This window comes from Panicum hallii, chromosome 9 (assembly GCF_002211085.1).
Source record: "Panicum hallii strain FIL2 chromosome 9, PHallii_v3.1, whole genome shotgun sequence".
Lineage (NCBI taxonomy): Eukaryota > Viridiplantae > Streptophyta > Magnoliopsida > Poales > Poaceae > Panicum > Panicum hallii.
The window spans coordinates 61,457,471-61,481,257 of NC_038050.1; the positions used below are offsets into that span (position 1 = coordinate 61,457,471).

The window sequence follows — 23,787 nt, forward strand, 5'->3', positions numbered from 1 at the left end:
CTTGTAATAATAAGGTAATATGCACATGTATGCTACGTATGTTTTTTGTACTTCCTCTGTATCAAAATATTCATCGTCGTTGATTTTCTTTATAACTTTAACCATTCGTCTTATTCAAAAATTATATAAATACCATCTACTTTTTTATGATATGCTTTACTATTATAGATATTTTAAGCATGATTTAATTTTTTATATGTTTGCAATAAATTTTTGAATAAGATGATTAGTTAAAGTTGTAAGAAAAAATTAATAGTGATAAATATTTTGATACGGAGGGAGTACATCAGGAGCTGTTGAATGGCTAACGAGGCACCTTCTCACTTCCTCCGGTACTTAAATGCTTGAAATCTTGATGGTCATGATGAAGCTACTGTCCACTGAAAAACAGGAAAACTTGCTTCATAAATCATAACTATTTCTATAAATGTAATATTAAGGATTCATGGAGTGGTATCATTATTTCCACTTAATATAGACAAACGTGGTCTATTTTTATTCTTTCCTTTTTGTCCATTTGATTTTGTATGCTTGAAAAAAAATACACAAAAGGGGTTGAAAAGATAAATTCAAGGGGAGACAACACATACTCATCAATTTCAATTCTAGGATTATCACAACTCCAACGTTGGGTAGTGCTCAATGAAGACTGGTACGACCGCCACATGATTAGTATTAGGGTTACGAAACGGAAGCTTATAATGTGTTGTAGTGTTAGTATGAAATAAAGTAAAGCAAAATACACAGTATATAACGTACAAAAGCGAGAATATAAGCTTTTTTTTTTACCCATGGCCCTGCCTTGTGAACCAGGAAACAACAAAGAAAGATGCACGTTGTGCAGTGTGGCCCTAGCAAAGAAGAGATGCGCTATGCCCCCGGACCGAGATTGCCATTCAAAGCTGCCACCCGCCCTCCCCTGCTCCCACAGCCAGCCTAGCCCCCCCTACCAGAGTGAGAGAGAGAAGAGAGAGGAGAGAGAGCGCGAGGCGCGAGCACCGAGCAGAACCCGCGCAGAAAAGCAACTACCTCCCCTCCCCCGCTGGCCCGGACCACACCATCCGACCATCGAGTCCTCGCCCCCGCAAGATCCCCAATCTCGCCGCAGGTGTCTCGCCGGAGCGGCCACCATTGCTGCGCGCGGAGCTGCCGATTCCGCGGCCGGCAGTTTCTCTCCATGCTGCTTCTGTGAGTCCTGCGACTCGATTCGAGCTCTGTTGGCGTGGGAGGCGGCCGCCCGAGCCGCGGCGAAGGCGCGTTCATCGGGAGAGGGTTAGTTACTGACTTCTCGGTATCGATCATTATCCCTTTCGCTCCGCGGATTTTGGTGTGCCTTTTGTTGGGCTTGGCGATTTGTTTGGTGCACTCGCTGCTCGGGGAGCGGAAAGTTTGGATCTTTTCGCTCCGTTCGCTGCTAGTGTGTTAAGGTTCTTCTTCTCGCCCTGTGTTCATCACCGGGACGCTCAGTTCGACCTCTCGGAGTGCCAGCGGAGAAGATTGAAGCCCGGGGCTCGCATTCCCGCGGAGCGGTTGGGTGGTTACTCCTGGGACTCGGAGACGTGAAATAAAATGGGATGCCGTGTGGAGTCCGAATTAGTTCGGTGATACAGCTGGAGTGCATTTGTTTACGCTCTTGATGGGCCCCTGTAGAGCTTGCAAGTTGAAGTACTCGCACTTTGGGGGCTAGTAGGAGTAACCTAAACTCCGTTTATTCTCATTTTAAGTATTGTTTGGTCTAAATACGACCTTATCTTTGGGTCTACGTCAATAATTGTTCTGGCGTACTAGAGAAGAAAAATGGTCGTACTGGCTTCATTTCGCTTGCTGATAGAGGTTTTTGTTGAGAAAACAACAAAAAAAAAAAGCTCAAGTGGATGCAAAACCAAGGGGCTAAGCAACTACGTAGTTCTAATGACTTGGTTATGTACTTCTGCTCTAGTGTAGTGTACCGCTATTTCTTTCAAAGCGAAGGGTCCTTACAACTGAAGCTGCCACTGTGTATAATTTCATCTAGCTGTACTTTTGATCTACCCCCGAGTAACTTCAGATCGCATTCTTGATTTGGTAATTTATTTGACTTTCTGCATGTGGAGTAAATGAGGTGGGAACGGGAGGTTGTCATGTGAGGAAATTCTGATCTTCTGTGTCACTAGATGCCATTCCCCTGCTTTCAGCCACCTCTCTAGCAGTCTAGCTCTGTTCTAAGCACTTGCTGTTTTGCTAACAAACAACGGTGGCCCACTCCCAACTGTAAAGCACAAATGCTTTTCTTATTCACTGATAAAGTTGCATTCTTGCCGTCCTCTAACTGCCCTTTTTGTGGATTTCAAGAAAGCGATGTCAAAAGTGGTCGGTTCCACTCTGGTCTTAATTTCAGCTTAGTACTGAAATTTGCTGTTAGAGATTTCTGTAGACAGTATGGGAGGCTGCAATCAAGATCAGCCTTTTTTTTCCCAACCACCTGCAGGCTGCAATCATTCATGCTCCATGTATTTGCTGCTAGATGATCAGCCTTTTTTGACTTCTTTTTGTGAGTGCTTAATATCTTTTCATTTTCTTTTGGTGCTAATTGTTAAAAGGTATTTGGAAATTACAGGTTTTTTCCTGATTAAAATGGACCTTTTGTTTCCTTGTTTCTTTGTTATCTCAAAGATAAGCTCGTTTCAAAGTTTATTTTATTGCAGTGACATGCTAAAAACAATTAGGTCATCCCTATTTTATTGCTCATCCAGCCTGTATCCACCCACCTTTACATTCTTGGATTCCATTGTGCTAGTTTTTCTGTTCGGTCTTTATTCTTTTCTTTGTGGCATGCTTTTGAGCAAAACAAATCATTAAATGACAAATGTCCATCCACATGACATATATATACAGAATATATTGTGAATTACACATGAACAATGCTTTGTTTTGTGGATCAGGATTGCGCCGTATTTCATAGATGACGAAGGCTGCAACTCTTTATGGGGCCAAGACACACACTGAGACCCTACGACCAGGGCCATTGCGCCCAGCAAATATCATCAGAAATAAATTTCCTACCTACAAGAATGGTTCAAATGGTATCGTGATCAAACTGGCCGATGGTCCAGAAATGCCACCTCTCAAGGAGATTGTTGCAAAGGAGACTGCAGATCTACTTGATCGTCGTCAGCGCCTCTCTGTCCGTGAACTTGCAATGAAGTTTGAGAAGGGTCTCAACACTGCCACACTGTTGTCCAATGAGGTTCAGACCCTTACATTTCAGTGCATCATGTTCAAATTATTTAAATTAATTCAATAACATATACCATTTTTCATGCTTCTGTGATTATACAAATATGTAGTGCATTGGCTGATGTTTTCTGTGATTAATGTACTTTACCAATAACTGTATGCCTGGCCAAACATATAACACAAAATGTTTTGCTTGACTTTCACAAACTGACAGGTTAAATGGAGACAAGTAGCATTGCTGGAGAGGGATATTCTTTTGAAGAATCTAAAGAGTGTATTAGAGTCACTGAGAGGCCGGGTGACAGGCAAAACTAAGGATGAAATCGAGGAGTCTATATCTATGGTTGGTTTCTTCATATGCTTTGCCAAATGTCTTTTTATTAGATTTATATTTCCCCTTGACATGAATTAGTATCTAATGGCATATCTTCATAAAAGTATATTATACATTTCTTTAAAAAATGTACTCCACATTGCCTAGTTCATTGTGTAAGGGTATTTCCTCTATTCCATTGAATTACTTTCATCAAGAAACTTCCAGCAACATGCTGAAGTGGTGCTCCTATTTCATTTTGTATTTGATTCGGGGTATACTGTTCTGTAGGTGGAGATCCTTGCAGTTCAGCTCTCCAAAAGAGAAGCTGAGTTGCTTCAGCAAAAAGAAGAGGTCACGAAATTAGCAAAATCATTAAAGCAGGTGTGTTCCACATTGTTGTATAACTTATCTAAATGTGAGTGATAATAATTTGAGGAATCAAAATCTATATACTTGAAATATTTCGAAGTTCTTACTGTCATGATTCATTCATATTGCACTGTTTATAGTTCCCCACTGACATGTTTATCTCCAAGGTTGCCTTTTTTAGCCATTTCTGTTCAAGACCTGCCTAAAAAATGAATCTTATTGTATTCCTAATCCTTAATTTCACCTGACTTAATGTAATTTAAAGTGGCTCAGCGGTCATATATATACTATGCAAGCATAACACAGATTACGTTATGTAGGATTTGATTTTCAACTCATTTTAAACATTGTGTTTTGGCTTTCATTTCTTTCAGCATAAAAGGCATCCAAGCATTATGGGTTTAGCTACCCATTACTCCTCTTTAATGTTATTATTCGTTGAGAGTGAGAGATCCTTTTTAATCTTGCTCATAGGCTTCTGAAGATGCAAAGAGAATTGTTGAAGAAGAAAGAGCTAATGCTCATACAGAGATAGAAAGTGCTAAGAATGCTGTCCAAAGAGTTCAACAAGCAGTTCAGGAGCACGAGAAGATGTCCCAAAGTACCGGGAAGCAAGTATGTGGATAAGCTTAGAAATTGTTCATAATCATTACCTTGCTACAAGCTAATGCATAACTTGATTTTCTGCCTCTAGTTTAAGTGAAGTTTCAATATAGTTGTTGATACATCTTATCTTGTTTTATCAATATGTTATTCCTTATAATTGCTTTATCTATGAAACACAGTATGATCAGTTCTGAAGATTTGCTTATCTCACTGGATAATTGCATGCATCATTCTAAAATTTAGTTACATGAAAGTTCATTTCAGCACATCTGTACAGGTTGGGATAACCTGGAAGATACTTCCATAGTTTCAATTCGACAACTGTATTATTAGCTATATTGGACTTAAAACATGCATTTCCATTTGTTTTTTCCATTATGCAAATACCTAGTGTCATGCTATTATTCAGAACTTTCAGAAGCTATTCCATTTGCATATACATGTGTTCATTCAGAGTTTTACATCATTTCAAATTTATATATAATCTTATTTTAATTCCATTTTCAACTATGAACGTGTATGTGGTATCTGTTTGCTGTTTGGAAGGACATGGAGGAACTAAAGAAAGAAGCTAGAGAAGCTCGGAGGATCAAAATGTTGCATCAGCCCAGCAAGGTAGGGATGATCATGCTTACTGTAGAACTCAGTATATCAATCGGGGTCTGTATACTCTTTCATCAATATGATCACATGATACATTTTGTGTTCTCTAGGCGATGGATCTGGAAAATGAAATACGAATTTTACGTAAGACATTTGCTGAGAAGTCCACGGATTGTGTTAATCTTTTGAAAGAGGTATCTTTACAAATGCTGGCTTCAGTTATATCCGCATATATTTCATATTTAAGGATAAAAGTTGGAACCATACTTTGTCAGTTGTATTGTGTAATGCACTGGAAATTATTTAGTACAAATAACATGAATGGGTGCAAAGACACCATACTGTTCAGAAGCATGATGCATACATATCACTTCTTTTATTCCACGTGGGCTATGGTTCTGCTGTTATTTCTGTGTGTCTACCAAGCTCAAACCTCTTCTATTTTCAACATCTGGAATATTTTCAGTGGTTGATCTTTTTCCAGGTAGAATATAACTGTGTTACAGTACTGACTTCAAAATATTTTTTTGGTAGTTGGAACTGCATAAAAGGTTAAAGGAAAATGGTACCCCATCATTTGATTTGGAGGGTCTCCAATGCTTAGGATCAGTGCTACGTATAGTTGCTCTCAGTGGTACTCACATGGACTTGTCAAATATTTCAATCCAGTGGTTCCGCATACACCCAAAAGAAAGCAACAAAGAGATCATTTCAGGTGGAATTATGCTCTGTCTCTGTCTCTGTCTCTGTTTCTGTTTCTCTCTCATCTTCATATTAAGTTCAGAGTGCCAGTGCCTTTGACATATTTTGTGATTGAACCTCTTTAGGTGCCACAAGACCAGTATACGCCCTAGAGCCACATGATGTTGGGCGCTATTTGCAAGCTGAAATAGATGTTGGCGGTGAAATTGCAGTAGCAAAGACAGCTGGGCCAGTAGACCCTGGTTTGTTTGACTGAACATACTTGGCGAGGATTATTATCTGTATGTCTGGGTTATTGCATGACGTATTGTGTTTATTATTGCTAGCAGATGCTGGATTGGTGGAATATGTGGAGACACTCGTAAGGAAACCTGAAACTGAGTTCAATGTATGATCACACATCCTATACCACTTTATAGCATTTCTTTTGCACATATGCCATGTTGGGGTTGCAAATTTTTTAAATATGTATTCCTATTTATCTGATAAGTAGTCCGTACCATCATAACCAGTATATTAGCTTAAAGATTTTTTTGAAAAAAAAATCTGCACATGCACTACTCTTAAGCATGTAATGCTGCTCTTAATTTGAATGACACTGCTGGTAACCTAGCCATGCTTCAAATCCCATCATGGCACAACTATTTTTTTCTTGAACACTCAAGGCACAACTATTAGAACCTTGAACGGGTGTTCTTAGGTGCCTCTTGTTTTGTATATTATGACAGGTTGTTGTGCTTCAATTGAACGGCATTGAGCAGCCAAAAGAGTCGGTTCATGTTCTCAATGTTGGAAGGCTGCGGATGAGACTTACTAAAGGGAAGTCAGTAGTTGCCAAGGAATTCTATTCCTCATCAATGCAGGTATGTATAGTACATGAGTAACATCATATCTTCTCTTCTGGGTTTAGATGGTGACTGAAAGGATTGTGCTACATAATGCATGCATCTATTATGGCAAAACGCATGCCTACAATGGTTTTCAACGATGTTACTGGTAGTTCAGTTGGTTGAAACATATACTACTCATGGTTCACTAGTACCCTGCACTATAGTAGTCATGTTTGCTTATAAGCATGAGTTGGTATTGGCATATTGCTCTTGTTGAATACTGCTACCAGTCCAAGTCGAGAAGTGAGAAGCTTCTGCCTGCCCATAAAGCCTTGCTGTTTGTTACAGTTATGCGGTGTTAGAGGTGGTGGCGAAGCAGCCTCGCAGGCAATGTTTTGGCAACCCAGCAACGACCTCAGCTTGGTGCTGGCCTTCGAGACCGCTCGAGAACGCAACACAGCCATCATGCTTGCTCGGCGATTCGCCATAGATTGCAATGTATGTGCCATCTCCTAGCACTACGCCATGATCTTAGTCCCATGCTGCTGCTACAATTTTCCTTAACTTGGTGGAATGGCTGCAGATCATCCTTGCTGGGCCAGGCGACAAAACTCCCTGGTGAAAGGAACCTGTAGTGCTCCTCGGCCAATCCAACGGCTCCTGTCGGTCCACGACCCGTACAGTGATGTACATTTGCGTGCACAGCGTGTTTGCACCAGCTTCTCTAGTTCCCTTGTTCAGTCCGGGCTGTTCTGCTCGTCCTCGTGTTGTAGGTTTCCGAAAGAAGGCGCCGTGCGCACAGTTTTAACCGCCTCGGCGCCGTCTTTCTATCTCACTGTGCTGTGTTGTGTCAGTTGCGAGCGTTGTGATCTGTTGCTAGCAGCTGCAGCAGTAATCTATGCTTGATGCGGTACACATCTAATTGTGTTCGACGTATGTTAGTGCTGATGTTGAAGCAATGAGGTAATGTGTATGCATGGGGAACAAAGCTTCTCCACCCGCCCTGGTTGCGGGCCCAAATACCGGCTTGCGGGTCTTTCTTCTGCAATGGTACAATCCGCACGATTAGATTGAAAATACAGTCTATATGTAACTCTAATTTTTTTTGTAGTTTTAGGGAATTAAGCCCCAGCCTTACGTAAAAAGGCAACAGAACGTTATTACAGCTACCACTAAGCCTGAAACTGAAAACAGGACCTCAGCTCTCCAAAACTGACGCCCGAAGCCTGCTCTTCAGAGGTCACCATGCAGGGGAGTGTTTCCATGCCATTGTTCTTCATGAGATCGATCACCAGGTTTGCTGGCGCATTCTGCAGGTCTCCCTGTGGGTGAGAGAGAACACTTGCGCTGGTTTCTATGGTTGAAAAGGTAGATCTCTCCTAGTTTAAAATGAGAGTGAGATTCTCGCAGAAAACTCGCTGACACCTGAGAGATGCACATACTATTCGTCTATTCGATCGATGTCTATTTCGAGCCCTGACCACTTACTGTTACAGATGGCGGCTTCAGTCTGGATCCCAGTTCTTGTGCCCCGATGACTGACACGTCGCCGTCCTTTTACTCTTACAAATGGCGAAATGCAGCCACGGTCACGCCAGGAACTGGCAACGGTTCGAGAAGCACGCGGGGGTGCCCGGCTCAACAACGCAAGCTCGTCCCCTCGCTTCGCCGACGAAAGGTTCCGGCCTCCAGGGAGAAAAGCAAATGTTCATCACAAATGGATTGAGCTGAGGGGGGAACACAAAAGCTACTACTAGTAGTCAGATAATCTTCTCGCGCTCGGATCGGCCGTATCTTTGACGACGGAGAGCGATGTACGGCATATAACGAGCGTGACGTGGGTACGTGACGCCGCCGGCCACCCGCAGCTCGTCGTCGTCGGCGTCGCCGGCGTCCGGGGCCCAGACGGCAGACGCACGGGGGGGAGGAGATAGGGGGTCGAGGTCGACGACCGGCGCGCGCGTGGACTGACCCAGGCGGAGAAGTCCTGCCTCGCGGTTTGTTTATTTGTCTCCTCGCAGCTGGGTCGCCGCACGCATCTCCCGGCTGCGGCCCCCCCGTCGTCCTCCCAGTCCCAGTCGGTCACATCCATCCGGAGCAGCACGCTACTGTTTGAAGACTCGCGGCATGCTTGGGCGAGGCAGGCAACTAGGCGAGGCAGGTCGAGTCGGGACTCGGCCGGCGAAAGGTCCGCCGCGGCCGTCGACCGGCCGGCAGCCGTTTCCTGACGACGAGCCAGTAAGAATGCGTAATGAATTAAGGGGATGCTTGCTTATTAGTTTGTCCACCTTGTTTGGAAAAGTTGACAAAACGAGTACTTTAAAGCATCTCCGGTATGGTCCGCTTTTTTCTAAAACCTCTTGTGTGGCAACGCAACATATATAGTTGTTCATGATCTTAAAAGTGAACTTTGAGAAACCAAAGTACGCACCTATGCTCGCTGAGATAGTCAGATCTTTACCAGTAGGCAGGCGGTCGCTGCACGTATTCACAAAAAGATCACACTGACAACGGAGCCGTATCCCGTTGGAGGAGAAGGAAGGAAGGAAGGAGAACGGCAAGCTCTCTCGAGAAGACTACGAGCGGGCCAAGTCTTCGGAAGACCGGGGGGGGCTATGCCTGTACAGTGACATACTGACATGCCGATGGCTCCGTCGATGCACACGGCGGCGTCCCGTAGCCGCAGGGTCGCCGTCGGGGATGGCGCCCCAGTGTCCGGTACCGGCGTTACCGTTGCTTCGTCTCAAGCTTCTTCCGGTCCAGTGGAAAGTTGGACGGAAGACGCGGCCGCAACCCAACAAACGATGGCAATCCATCATCCCATCATATCCTTTTCCTTTGGATGCTTTTTATGAGCAGCGTCGCTGAGCTAGTCCACGCATGCACAAAGCTAGCCATCGATCGACGTTGTTCGTTCTCGACGCATCCATAATCAAGAAGAAGAAGACGAAGAAAAATTGATCGGGATTTCGCCATAGCGATGGCTTCACGATGCACACGGAACGCGAAGGCAGTGGAGATGCAGGCTTGATCATCTGCCTCGCCGACCTCGTTCGTGCGTGCGCATCTTGACAAAATGGACTACTCGCTCCCTGTATTTGCGCTCGACTCATCACCCCCATCGATCTTGATCACTATATACACACACAATACGACTCATACACACTTCCGGTACACGACGACGGCGGCGGCACGGACGACGACGGCGACCCGGCACGCAGCTAGGCGATCGATCAGGGCAGCTTGGAGGAGGCGCTCCTCCGGCGCGACCCGGCGTTGGCGCCGGCGCTCTTGACCTCGGCGCGGATCTTGGCGGAGATGGCGTTCCTCCCGGCGACGGGCGCGTTGGAGGGCCAGAGCCCGACGCTGACGGCCATGTCCTTGAGCCCCTGCAGCCGCTCCAGCGCCTCCACCACGGCCGCCATGCGCGGCCGGTCCCGCGGCTGCGGCGCCGTGCACTGCACCGCCAGCTGCGCCACGGCGCGCGCGCCCTTCACGGAGTAGTGCCCCGCCAGGCGCTGGTCCATGATGCAGCGCAGCCGCCGGCTGCCGCCGCTCAGGTAGGGCCGGGTCCAGTCCACGAGCTTCACCTGCTGCTCCGCGTGCGCGCTCCGGCCGCGAACGTGCTCCATGGCGCGCCGCCCCGTGAGGAGCTCCAGGAGCACGACGCCGAAGCTGTACACGTCGCTCTTCACGTTGAGGTGGCCCGTCTGCACGTACTCCGGCGCCGCGTAGCCGTGGGTGCCCATCACGCGCGTCGTCACGTGCGTGTCCTCGCCCTCGGGGCCCATCTTGGCGAGCCCGAAGTCCGACAGCTTTGCCGTGAACTCCTGATCGATCGAATGAATCCAGGCGATCATAGCGTCAGCTCACTGATCGAGCAATTGAAGGATGAACAAATTAAATTGTAGCTAGGATTAGGACACCGACCGAGTCGAGCAGGATGTTGGAGGCCTTGAAGTCCCGGTAGATGACGGGCGTGCTGGCGGCGTGGAGGAAGGCGAGCCCCTTGGCGGCGCCGATGGCCACCTTGATCCGCGTGCCCCACGGCAGCGTCGCCGAGATCCCTGCAGATGATGATGGATGGATGGTGAGTTCTGAATTCGCAGGATGAACAAAAACGAAGCAGAGCTGCCAGCAAATCAAGGCGGCCACGTACTCCTGAAGAGGTGGTTCTCGAGGCTGCCGCGCGGCATGAACTCGTAGACGAGCAGTCGCTCCTCGTCCTCGCAGCAGTAGCCCAGCAGCCTGACGAGGTGCGGGTGCCGGAACTGCCCCAGGAAGATGACCTCGGCGAGCCACTCCCGGTGGCCCTGGAATCCCCCGGCGTTGAGCTGCTTGACGGCGACGGGCTGCGCGGCGAGGCCCGGGCGCATGCCGGCGTCGACGAAGCCCTTGTACACGGCGCCGAAGCCGCCCTCGCCCAGCAGGAAGCTGGCGGAGAAGTCGTGCGTGACGCCGCGGAGCTCGCCCAGCCCGAACGAGTGCAGCTGCAGCGGGCCCGCCATCTCCCCGGCCGCCGCCGCCGCCTCGCCGCCGTCGCCGCCGTCCGCCGCGGCGCCCGAGGCCGGGCTGCTGGCCAGCGACGAGAGGCGCCGGAACGAGGCCAGCCGGCGCGAGAGCTCCGACTGCTGCGGGCGGCAGCGCGCCAGGCCGTCGGGCGCCACCGCGGCGTCCTCCGCCGCGCAGCACTTGGTGGCCGACGCCAGCACCGGTCGCCACGGCCTCGCCGGCATCGTCGTCGTCTAGCTCTGAGCGTGCTTGCGATCAGGTGGTGGGAGGAGAGGAATGCGCTGAGGTGGTGTGGGAGACTGGACTGGGAGGGGAGTGGATGATGCCTCGCCGCGGTGGGGGTGGTTAGCGCGGCAGGGGAGGCGTGGGGATGATATAGGAAGGGAAGCGGAAGCAGAAGGCGAGGCCAACCGTTCCAACACACCACCCAACTGCTCCGAACCACTCCTCCCCCGCTACGCTTCAGGCAATTGCGCGCTTATGGCAGCGCGGGGCCTCGCCTTTTCCGTGCGCTGCTGAGCGCTTGCTTGTCTTTTCCTCCTCGTAGGATTTCATCAAACCCACGCTGCTGAGCACTTGCTTGACTAGTAGTCTCGTAGTAGTTGTACTCGCATGTATGCAAGCGTAGATATCCCAGGTGGGGAAACGGCGGTGGAAATTCCGTCCTGATCGAGCGTCCTTTTCAAGAGAACAAGAAATGGAAGAATGTCCAAACTGGTTTTTTTTTTGAAAAGGTCCTCGGCCACTTGATAATGGTTTGTGAAGAAGAAGAGGAGGAGGAGGAGGAGGAGGAGGAGGAGGAAGAAGAAGAAAACAACTGGGAAAATTTTGATATCGTCGTATCGTGCCGTGGCGGCATCGGCAGCGCGCCGTAGGGGGTGACAAAGTCAATGTCAAGTTGGGGTGACAATGGCGGGAGGCAGCCGCGCTGCATGAAAGAATTTTCTAGGGAGAAAGCAGGAGGCAGGCCGTGACAACTGACGCTTGTATTGATTTTTCTTAGGTGGAATTCCTGGTGACGTTACTTGCTAGAGGAGCAGAGGAGCACGTTCCTGTATAAGATCTAATTAATTAAACGTCAACATTGTGCCTTTACGATCAAGATCGCATGAATCTACGTTTCTACTATTTTTTACATTCTAAGATTCTTATGATCATTTTAACGAGCTCCGACTTTCGATTGAGAATATATACGGCTTCAACAATCCTAGGTGTAATCAGTCGAATTGCCTACAGAAATACTCGATCTACCAATATTTTTGCTAGATCCCAGAATCTGGCTCGTTGGCTACACGTGCTCTACTGTAAGATTCTGCTAGATCAGCTGAGGCGTAATTAAGCTGGGACTGGGAGGATGGACCGCTAATAATGTCCTGCCTTACAGCGAAGCATCCGTCGACGAGTCGGTCAGGCAAGACACTCGTCGCGGTAGTCAGCGTGTTACACGTGGCAGCCGACGTGGCAATGGCAACTTCTCACCGTACCGTGCATGCTGCTAGCCTGGCACTATATATATCGCGCACATGTACCGTACGGAGCGGTACAGGGTGTAACGATGCATGACTCGTTTGACTGGTCGCTGACCGGGCCCCTGCATGGACGCGGCCGCATGCACGATGGCCACAACGCGCGTACCGGGCCATAATATACCCACTCCTGCTGCATTCAGCTGGTCAACAAAGGGGCGCGGGGTGCTCGTGCTGGGCACGTGCTCCTTCACGGTTCATGATACACGCGTAAACTAACTCCAGTGATTAGCATATATTTTATTTCTTCCAAAAGATTAGTACATATTTTATTTGTACGACACCAAAATACTCGATGGCATGTTGTGTGGTGGCAGCGTGGTGAGCTCGAGTCAAGGAGGCTTGCATTGATCGATCGGTCTCTTGTTTTCTTCTTCGTCTTCTCTCTCTGGATTTTGGAGGACGTCGATGAGAAAGGAGAGCACGCATACATACATGGTTGCCTGCATCACTATTAAGTAGGAGTAGAAGTGTTCTTGGTATTTTGGTGAGTATGAGTGAGCATTGCGCTGACGTATGCGTCCGCTACCGACGACGTGGACAATCGTTTGGGAACGTCCGTCTCAGAAATTGAACTCGCATGCGTAATCGCATTGTAAAATTATTAGTACTGTCAAGTGCTGCTTGCGTTCTAAGCAGACCATTATTATATATGTTGCATCGCTACTAGAGGGATAGGAAGGATTTTTGACCTAGACTCGAACTTGCAGTTTAAAAAACGCCAAAAATTTAATTACATTCTCTCGCTTAAAGATTATTGTCATCAGAGAGCATCCATCAATCGACGATCGGATCAGACACTCGTGCAGGTAGCCCCAGCATGGTACACGCGGGCGAATACCTACGTGGCAAGGCGATTATTCGCCCATCTTTTCAGTACTGTATATATGGATGGATGCTAGCCAGCATGGCGTTGCGCACATGTACCGTACGAAAGCAGTTGAAGGTGCAGCACTATTGAATTCGGGTAGTGATCATGACGTACTGCTTCGACCGGCAACGCTTAGCAATGTCACACCCGCTTTTGCAAAAAAAACCGAATGCATATTTTCACGCACGTACGATAGACGATACAGGAGTATACCCGAAATAATATCATAACGAAGAAGGAGGTATTAAGATACTTTATTATATTATATGACCAAGAGTCTTAATCTTAAGCAAACGAATAAACGTTTATAACTAGCAGCGGAATTTTAACTTCACACACAAATGATTGGAAGACACAGTCATAGAACTTCTCAAAATCTTCAGGAAACTCCGAACAGTTATCTTATTCTGAGCAGCAATGATTTTAATAAAGCAAACGTGGTTGATACTCAGCAAGTGGAGTAAATTATATGATATGTAATGCTAAAATCAAGAAAAAAGCTGACATGGTTTGACTGCGATAAGCATTTTTAGTTGGCCAAATTTTATTTAGCAAGCATTAACCAAGTGTAAGTTTATACCAACCCTTAAATAAATAAAAGAGATAAGTAACAACAATATAAACATCAATTTAGATCATCTTCAAGTTCAATTATCATGTGAGGGTCCAAGCCGCTATTAACCGTGTGCACGGCTGATATATCAGTTTTCACTCTGCAGAGATTGTACACCTTACCCATAACTCATGTTTCCCTTGATACCCGGGTTTGCCAGGCCCTTAAACACTTCCGAAGTGAACGGCAGGGGTTCACTACGAGGCCTTTATGAAGATTTTCTAACTTGCAACGATCCGCTAAGGTTTCAGACCGCAGTGGTCATAACCCTCTCTAACGAATAAGACACCTTAACCAGGATCATTTCTATGCCTCAAGAGGACCGAGCTATACCCCATCAACGCACTCCCCTCTTGCCTTTTCGGTAATACCATTGTCGGTACATACAGATAGGGGTACCTCCTACTAGGGTGTCCAGGCCCTTGGCTTCTCATAATCCATGCTCCCCCTCGTCTCTGGGACACGTGGCATACAACCTCCGGGCCTGACAGCTGGGGCCGCGGTCTCCGGACCCTCCCCCCGAGCTCCGTGAGGTCCGGGGCCTCTGCACGCCCACGTGGGCGGGAGAGCTCTCGGGTGACCCCTGCGGACCCGGCCTCTCCTTGGAGGTCCGGGGCCGCCACGTGTGATGGCCAGACCATCACAGGCCAGCCCGCTCCGACCGGCCTCGGGGGCCCCGGACCCCCCTTCCCCCGGGAAGGGGTCCGGTGCTCCCATGTGCTGCCCAGCGGGAGGAGCGGGGCTGGCCCCGCCGCGTGCCTGCGGCCGGAAGCCCCTTGCGGGTCGCCTCTCCACCTACCAGCATTTAATGCGGTAGCTGCGTTGGGCGCGCCAAAGTCAAAAGGCGCGGCCTGCCACTGACACACGGGGCAGGTATGCTGCCACCACGGTAAGCCCGCCTGATCTGAAGGCGGCGCGTCGTATCACCGCGCACAGTGCGCGGACTGTGTTCAGTCCCGTCACGGTGCTGCGCGCGTGATGATGGTCTGTAATAGGCGTGCTAAGGCTTGCGCTGTAACAGTGCACATGGCACGAGCCAGCGCTGGCTCGCCCCCTGTCTGGAGGTTCCATCCCAACAGTGACAGCACGGCTTCACTGTTGGGCAACGCTGACACCAAACACTGTACAAGACGAGGCTGTACACGGCCGTATCCTGACTGTGGATACGCACATCAACTTCCCGATCGAGAAGACTACGGAGAGGAGCTCGAGGAGATGACCTCCATATCTCTCGTAGAACAGCTCCTGTTGGCCGGGCCCACCTGACGGGGTCCCGCACAGTGTAAGCACTCCCCTTGAACTATAAAAGGGTGAGTGCACCCGTTAGAAAGGGGATACGAACACAAGCTGCATGCTAGGCTCCATCCAGGCTTCTTCAAGCAATACAACACCAAAGTGGACGTAGGGTATTACGCTCCGGCGGCCCGAACCACTCTAAATCTCTGTGTCCTTCCTGCGTCCATTTGTCCACCGATCGAGCGCTCCTAAATCTCCTCCAAACCCATCCTTAACTAGGATTAGGCGGGTGCTTTCCGCCACCCGGCTGGAGAATTCCTCCGACATTTGGCGCGCCAGGTAGGGGGATTAGGTTTGGTTTGTGCTCGGTCGACCTTCACGACCTCAATGGCGCAGGAAAATGGTCACCATGACCTCCTCATCGGTGAAGAAGTGGCGTCCACGGCGCCACACACCTCGCGCCATCCCGCCTCCAGGGCGGCCCCGCGTGCTGCTCCGCCGTGTGCGGCGGAGCAGGCCTCAGTAGCCCAATCGGTGCTTCCACCGAGCGGGCCCCTCATGGCAGCCAGGGAGTTGCTACGCAACCCCCCGGAGAGGCGGCGTCGCCAGACGCGCACAGGCAGTGGCATGACGACGTCGACCGCCTCCTCAACCTGGCACAGGCTTCCCCAGGCTCAGCGGGAGGTTCTGTGTCCAGGCAGCGCCGTCGTCAGGGCGGCGCATCCGGTTCAGTGCACTCACCATCAGTGAGGAGTGCACGGACCGAAGACCTCCGGGCGGAGCCCAACCGCAGGCATGCAGGAGAGGATGCCAGGATCTCCATCGAGCGAGCGCGCAACCGACGGCTCAACATTGAGGGTCGGGACCTTGCGCCTGAGCTCGATGCGGCTGCGGCCAGACCGCAAGGACCCGCCGGGGCGCCGGTGTCGGGCGTGGGCTGCGCAGCGCTCGCAGACCATCTTCGTGCGGTTGCCTAGCCGTCCAAGTTTCGGCCTCACCTGCCGGAAAAATATGACGGGTCCTCCAACCCGTCAGAGTTCCTGCAGGTCTACATCACCGCCATCACGGCGGCTGGAGGTAACGAAGCCGTCATGGCAAGTTACTTTCATGTAGCCTTGACCGGGCCAGCCCGGACCTGGCTCATGAACCTTACCCCGGGATCCATCCAGTCCTGGGATGAACTCTGCGCACAGTTCACGGCGAACTTCGCCAGTGCGTACCAGCAGCATGGCGTGGAAGCCCACCTCCACGCCGTGAGGCAACAACCCGGGGAAACCCTCCGGGCCTTCATCTCCCGCTTCACTAAGGTACGTGGAACTATCCCACGTATCTCCGATGCATCTATTATCACGGCCTTCCGACAGGGGGTCCGAGACGAGAAGATGCTAGAGAAGCTGGCGACCCACCAGGTGGAAGCCGTCACTACCCTGTTCGCCCTGGCGGACAAATGCGCCCGAGCTGCAGAAGGCCGTGCGTGGCACTCTGCAACCCACGCAGGACCTACTCAAATGAGCGGGCCCAGTGTCGCTGCCCCTGGCAGCGGTAAGAAGAAGAACAAGAAGACCCGTGGCTTCGACAAGTCACGGATCGGGGGTCCGGCCGTTGCGGCTGCAACGACCGGGGGCCAGAACCCCCGCAGCAAGCGTCCACGACAGCAGCGCACCGACCCCGGGTCGTGCCCTGTTCATCCTGGGGCTCGTCACAGCGCCGCTGAGTGCCGCGAGATCCAGAAGCTCGCGGAACGCCTCAGCAAGAGGCGTGACCAAGCCTCCAAGGAAGGCTCCTCCCCTCCGCGGCGGTCCGGCAAGGAGAAGGCCTCCGATGCCGACGCTGCTGCGACTGAGAGGGAGTTGGGGTATCAAACCCCCAATAAAGACCTCAAGGGACTGTTCCAGCAGTCCGATTCCGAGTCCGGCGGGGACGAGCGCCGCAAAAAGCTGTACGTTATGTACGGTGGCAGTTCGGAGCTCGTCTCCCGACGGGACGTCAAGGCCTTTCGCCGGGAGGTCCTCTCGGTGAAACCAGGGGTGCCGAGAGCGGCGCCCCACCAGCGATGGAAGGGCACCACCATCTCCTTTGGGCCATCCGACTGCCCAGAGAACATGGCGGGCGCGGGGGTGCTGCCGCTCATTACGGCACGCACCATCGCCAATGTTCGCCTTCACCATGTGCTGATCGACGGCGGCGCCGGCCTCAGCGTCATCAGCTATGCGGCATTCAAGCACCTGCAGATCCCGGAGTCCAAGCTGGCTCCATCACGCCCATTCTCAGGAGTGGGCCCGGATCCCGTGTACCCGGTAGGGGCCATCACCTTACCGGTTACATTCGGGACGGAGGACAATTTCCGTACCGAGAACGTACAGTTCGAGGTCGCGGAAGTTAACCTCCCCTTCAACGCCATCATCGGCAGATCGGCACTGTACCGGTTCATGGCCGTTGCCCACTACGGGTACCTAGTCCTGAAGATGCCCTCTCCGGCGAGCGTCCTCACCATCCAGAGCGATCGGGCCGCTGCTGTTGTAGCGGTCGAAAAGCTCCATGCACTGGCTACGGGGCTTGCCCCTGCAGCTGGCCCCCAGGGGTCCGACCCCTCGACCTCACGGGCCAAGGCCCTGGCCAAGGCACCGAAGGTCCGTCCGTCCGACACGGACGATGTTCCCGTGAAGACCGTCCAGGTCGGAGCGGAGACCTCCCAGACCACCCGCATCGGTGGCAACCTGGGAGAGAAATAGGAAAGCGCGCTCATCGCCTTCCTCCGGGCAAATGTTGACGTGTTCGCCTGGGAACCGTCACAGATGCCCGGGATCCCTAGGGAGGTGATTGAGCATCATCTGAAGATCCACCCCGACGCCAGGCCGGTCCGGCAGAAGCCACGCAAGCAGTCCATCGAGCGGCAAAACTTCATCCGTGAAGAGGTCCGCAAGCTGCTGCAGGCTGGCTTCATCGAGGAGGTCTACCATCCTGTATGGTTGGCCAACCCGGTTGTGGTCCCAAAGACCAACGGGAAGCTTCGGATGTGCATCGACTACACCAATCTAAACAAGGCATGTCCGAAAGACCCTTATCCACTTCCGCGTATAGACCAGATTGTAGACTCCACCTCCGGGTGTGATTTGCTGTTCTTCATAGATTCCTATTCTGGTTTCCACCAAATCAAGATGGCTTGTGATGATAGGAAGCATACAGCTTTTGTAACATTGGATGGTCTTTATTGTTATATAGTGATGCCTTATGGATTACTTAATGCTCTACCTACCTTTACTCGTGCAATGAACATCACTCTAGGTGATTTGGTTAGAGATATAGTCGAAGTGTATGTTGATGACATCGTTGTCAAGACTAGAGAGTCGAATTCCCTCTTAGAAAATTTAGCTCAAGTCTTCGACAAGTTACGGGCGACCTCCACCAAGCTTAACCCCGAGAAGTGCGTCTTCGGCGTATTGGCGGGAAAGCTCCTTGGTTTCCTGGTCTCCCACCGGGGGATCGAAGCCAACCCGGACAAGGTCCGGGCGATCGAGGCAATGAGACCCCCTGCGCGCCTCAAGGATGTACAGAGGTTGACGGGGTCCCTTGCAGCCCTCAGCCGCTTCATTTCGAGGCTGGCGGAGAGGGCGCTTCCCTTCTTCAAGTTGATGAGGGGGTCCGGTCCATTCGTATGGACCGAAGAGGCAGAACGTGCCTTCCAAGAGATGAAGCAGTACCTTACTTCCTTGCCGGTCCTGGTCGCACCGGACCCACGTGAGACACTGTTTCTTTATCTTGCAGCAACGACCGAGGTGATCAGCATGGTGCTGGTCACCGAGAGGTCCGAGGATCCCTCGCAGGGGGCCCCTGCGGACCCCCCTGCAGGGGAAGGAGGTCCGGCCTCCTCCACTCCAGCGACCGGCCCTGCTTCGGAGGGTCCGGCCGGGTTCCGACCCGGAGAAGTGCCAAGCAGGTTGGGGGCCGATGGGCCCCCAGCTCAGGTTGCAGGATCCAGTCCACCTGGCAAAGTCAGGACCGTACAGAAGCCGGTCTACTACGTCAGTGAGGTCCTTCATGAGGCCAAGGCCAGGTATCCTGAGACGCATAAGCTCCTTTATGCTATACTTGTTGCGTCCAGGAAGCTCCGCCACTACTTTCAGGCCCACAAGATTGTGGTGGTGACCGCCTATCCATTGAGGGCCATCCTCCACAACTCCAACGCCACAGGCAACATCGCCAAGTGGGCTGCAGAGCTCGCTGGGTTCCAGCTCGACTTCCAGCCGCGTCACGCCATCAAGAGCCAGATCCTTGCTGACTTCATCGCGGAATGGACGCCTGCACCAAGCGCCACCGGGGGTCCGGGCCAAGGGACGGACCCCCCACGACCGGAGGTCAGGGCTCCGGACTTCACCGGACCTCACTGAACCCTCTTCTTTGACGGGTCCGCCCGTAGCAAGAGGGCCGGGGCGGGCGTGGTCCTCATCGACCCACGCGGCGAGCAGTTGAAGTACATGGTGCACCTCGATTTCGAGGCCACCAACAACATGGCGGAGTATGAGGCCTTGATCTTTGGGCTCATGGTGGCTCTGTCCCTGGGGGTCCGGGAGCTTCTGGTCAAAGTGGACTCCCAGCTCATCATCAGGCAAGTCCGGGGGGAGTGTTGCTGCAACAACCCCTAGCTCGCAGCTTACCTCATTCATGTGAAAAGGCTCGAGAAGAACTTCGATGTGCTGGAACTGCAACATGTTCCACGCGAAGGCAACACAGCAGCTGACGCGCTCTCCGCGAGCGCATCGACTCAGGCACCCGTGCCAGAGGGCGTCTTCCAAAGGCGTCTGCTGAAGCCTTCCGCCCAGCCTGCCGACCTGGGCGATGGGGGTCGGACTAGCACCTCGAAGCTAGCGGTCCCGGCGGCGCCCCATCCGTTTTGCCCGCCAAGGGTCGTGTGCTCCCTTGAGGGGCCCGGAGACCTCAGGGAGCCACGCCCAGTTTCTCAGGAAGGTCCCGATGCATGGATCTCTAAGGTCCGGGACTACCTGAAAGATAATCACCTTCCTGAAGATCAAGCATCTGCTGAGCGCATTGTCCGGATGGCTAAGCGATACACGGTAGTAGAAGGGGATCTCTATCACCGTGGCGCCAACGGCGTCCTCATGCGGTGCATCACCCAGGAAGAGGGCCGCGACTTGCTTGCGGAGATCCATGGAGGCGAGTGCGGAAGTCATTCTTCATCCCGCACGCTGGTTGGTAAAGCTTTCCGGCATGGTTTTTACTGGCCGACAGTGCTCCAGGATGCAGCTGAGTTGGTAAGGTCCTGCAAAGCGTGTCAGTTCCACGCAAAGCAAATACACACTCCAGCTCAAGCTTTGCAGATGATTCCTCCCTCTTGGCCCTTTGCGGTATGGGGGTTGGATATTTTGGGACCTTTCCCTAGGGCCGTCGGCGGGTACCGGTACCTCTATGTTGCCATTGACAAATTCACTAAGTGGCCGGAGGCAACCCCAGTGGTCAACATCACTAAGGCGTCAGCAACTGCTTTTCTCAGGTCAATTGTGTGCCGGTTTGGGGTCCCGAACCGGGTCATCACAGACAATGGGACCCAGTTCACGAGCCAGTACTTCCAGAAGTACTGTGAGGATATGGGCATTCAACTCTGTTTCGCCTCAGTGGCACATCCCAGGAGCAATGGCCAGGTTGAGCGGGCCAACGCTGAGATCCTCAGAGGGCTCAAGATGCGGACCTACTGTGACCTTGAGAAGCATGGCGCAAGGTGGATTGAAGAACTCCCAAGCGTGTTATGGGGGAACCGGACCACACCTAGCCGGGCAACAGGGGAAACCCCTTTCTTCTTGGTTTACGGGGCCGAAGCGTGCCTTCCCCCGGAGATCACCATGGGCTCTCTACGGGTCCGGTCTTTTGATGAGGAAATGCAGGAACAGGAGCGTCGCCAAGATGTGGACCTCGTCGACGAACGCAGATGGCGAGCAGCAGTCCGAAACGCACGGTACAACCAAGCGCTCCGGCGCTACCACCAACGGTTTGTGCGCAGCAGGGAGCTCCGGGTCGGGGACCTAGTCCTAAGGCGGATCCTGAACCGAGAAGGTATGCACAAGCTCTCCCCCAGCTGGGAGGGGCCCTTCAAGGTGACAAAGGTGTGCCGACCCGGATCTGTTCGTTTGGCTGCGGAGGATGGAATGCAACTGCCCAATCCATGGAACATTGAGCACCTCCGTAAGTTCTATCCCTAGGACCCGATTGAGGAGAATTTTTCCTTTGTAATTGGTAGCATCAACGTGCGGATCAGAGCGGTGGAGGTCCGCCCTCGTAAACCCGACCCCTGGTGTACATCGCACAACACTCCTGTACCAATTCATTAAGGGAAAGTTTGTTCTCGAATGCGTCCTTGGAGTCTACATTTTTTCGCTTCTTGATTACACTAACCCCCCACATGTTTTCCGCGTCTGTGTCATAGCCAAGGCCTTTCTTAAGTTGTGTAGCTACGTCCCTGCCCCGGACCTCTGTTTCAAAGGAAAAAAGGAACCGGACCCCTGTTAACTGGCTCCAGGGAAACGCGCTCGCCCTTTGCTGGGGTCCAGGGCTGTGTAGCCGCTTAGCCTGGTTCCGTACCCTAAGCCTACACGCCCTGCCCTCCTAGGGTGAGCGCCGTTGCACCCTGAACCATGTACCAGGGGACCGGGACCCCTTTTAGCCCTTAAACATGGGTCCTAGAGCTCTGACTCGCTTCGCAACTTAGGAGGCCTCTGCTGGCCAGACCGGGAACCTGTGGGGATGTCTACTAAACGTCGATCCTAAGTCATGTGCAGGACCTCGGTTCTATGGCAGCTAGTCCCAACTTATCGCGACTACCTCCTAGGGGGCCAGGGGACCTCGGTGTACTCGAGAACATTTTCCGGACCGACAACCAGGAAAACAGCGAAGTTTTTCAAAAAAGTAGACGCACGAAATGTTTAAATGCATCACTGATAATATGCACAATGTTGCGAAGTTATTTTACAATAACAAAAATTATATTACAAAAGAAATAACAAAAAGATACTAGCACTACTGCTCTGGTGGTCCGGAGGCACTTCCACTCTCTGCAGGTTCGGGACGTCGCCGGAGGCGGGCCGCGACCAGGTCCACTGCCTCCTGGACTCCTTCCCGCGCAGCGGCTGCCGTTGCCTGGAGGGGTCCGACCAGGACGGGAGTCAGCTGGACGGCAGGATCATGGCTCCGGAAGCTGGTGAGGATGTACTCCACCATCGCCCGGGCAACTGCTCGTCCTTCTGCCTCCAGGAGGTCCTGTAGGCCGGCCTCCGCATCTTGTAGCCGCTTGGCGGTGGAGTCCAGCAGCTGGAGTGCGGCGCCGTAAGGTGAAGGGGCCTCCGGCACCCAGATGGGGTTGGCCCCGAGCGCCTCTAGCAGAGGATTCACCGCGCCAACCCATCTTGTTAATCGGTTGGCGCCGGCGTGCTGCTCCGCCAGGAGCTCCTCCACCTTGGCCTCCCTCTCCTGGAGCGCCGCCTCGTGCTCCTGGAGCCTCCGGTGTCCGGCTGCCAGCTCCTCCTCCACGGCCTCTTCCCGCTTCTGGAGCTCCTGCAGCCGAGCCACCTCCTCTGCCTCTCGGGCGGCCAGCTCTTCTTCTTTCTGTGCTGCCGCCGCCACCTGTTCTGCGAGGGTAGCACGTTGCGCCTCGACCGTCGCAAACGCCTCCCTCACCCCGTTCGCCAGCTCCCGGGCGGCCCGCTCCCTGGCCGTCGCCGCCTCCTTCAGCCTCTCCGCGACGATCTGCGCCTCGAGGGCCTCCTTTTCCCGCCGGTTGGCCGCTTTCTCCCGCTGAAGCGCCGCTGCCTCTCGGTCGCGCGCCTCCTCCAGCCCCTCCCGCAGGAGCTCGCGCTCCAACACGAGCTTGGCGCGCTCCTCGGCGTGGCGGGCGGAGATGGTGTTGATGCGGTCCCCCAGGCGGACCTCCCAGTCGGAGAGCCGCTGGCGCTCCGCCTCCAGCTTCTCCCACTCCCGGCGCATGCTAGCCTCTAGCTCCAGTTGAGCTTGCTGGCATTTGGCTATGAGCCGGGGAAGTGGGACCTCCGCTGCGCTCGGAAGGAGGTACCTTCCCAGTACCACCTCCGGTTCCTCCTCCTCCGCTGGTGGGGCGACGCTACTGGCGACTTCGGCGACCTCCGGAGCCGCCACCTCTGCCGCCTCCGGAGCCGCCACCTCCGCTGCCTCCGGTGCCGCCGTCGCCGCTGCCCCTGGCCCAGCAGCCTCCGCTGTAGCAGCGATCCCCTCAGCTGCTGGATCAGTTGGAGAAGGCCCGACCTCGGCGCCCGGCGCTGCTGCCGGTGCCTCAGCCGCCGCAGTGGGCCTGATCGCCTCCTCCTGGGGGACGGCTTCTGGTCGTGGCGGCGTGGTAGCCTCCGGCT

The 23,787-nt window shown here is 52.6% G+C and overlaps 2 protein-coding genes across 2 annotated transcripts; one reads left to right on the forward strand and one right to left on the reverse strand.

The window, feature by feature from the left end:
• The first annotated feature begins 931 nt into the window (after positions 1-931).
• Positions 932-7,662, forward strand: LOC112872629 (stomatal closure-related actin-binding protein 1-like). The gene is made up of 13 exons (XM_025935693.1): positions 932-1,272; positions 2,922-3,226; positions 3,431-3,559; positions 3,821-3,913; positions 4,376-4,516; positions 5,054-5,122; positions 5,221-5,304; positions 5,645-5,825; positions 5,938-6,054; positions 6,142-6,200; positions 6,541-6,675; positions 6,991-7,140; positions 7,226-7,662. The coding sequence occupies exons 2-13, from the start codon at positions 2,942-2,944 to the stop codon at positions 7,262-7,264; spliced, it is 1,482 nt and encodes a 493-aa protein (XP_025791478.1). The 5' UTR covers positions 932-1,272; positions 2,922-2,941; the 3' UTR covers positions 7,265-7,662.
• Positions 7,663-9,574: 1,912 nt separating this feature from the next.
• On the reverse strand, positions 9,575-11,754 carry LOC112876377 (probable serine/threonine-protein kinase PBL15). The gene is made up of 3 exons (XM_025940475.1): positions 10,802-11,754; positions 10,573-10,709; positions 9,575-10,472 (listed from the first exon to the last, which is right to left on the reverse strand). The coding sequence occupies exons 1-3, from the start codon at positions 11,376-11,378 to the stop codon at positions 9,876-9,878; spliced, it is 1,311 nt and encodes a 436-aa protein (XP_025796260.1). The 5' UTR covers positions 11,379-11,754; the 3' UTR covers positions 9,575-9,875.
• Positions 11,755-23,787: the final 12,033 nt, after the last annotated feature.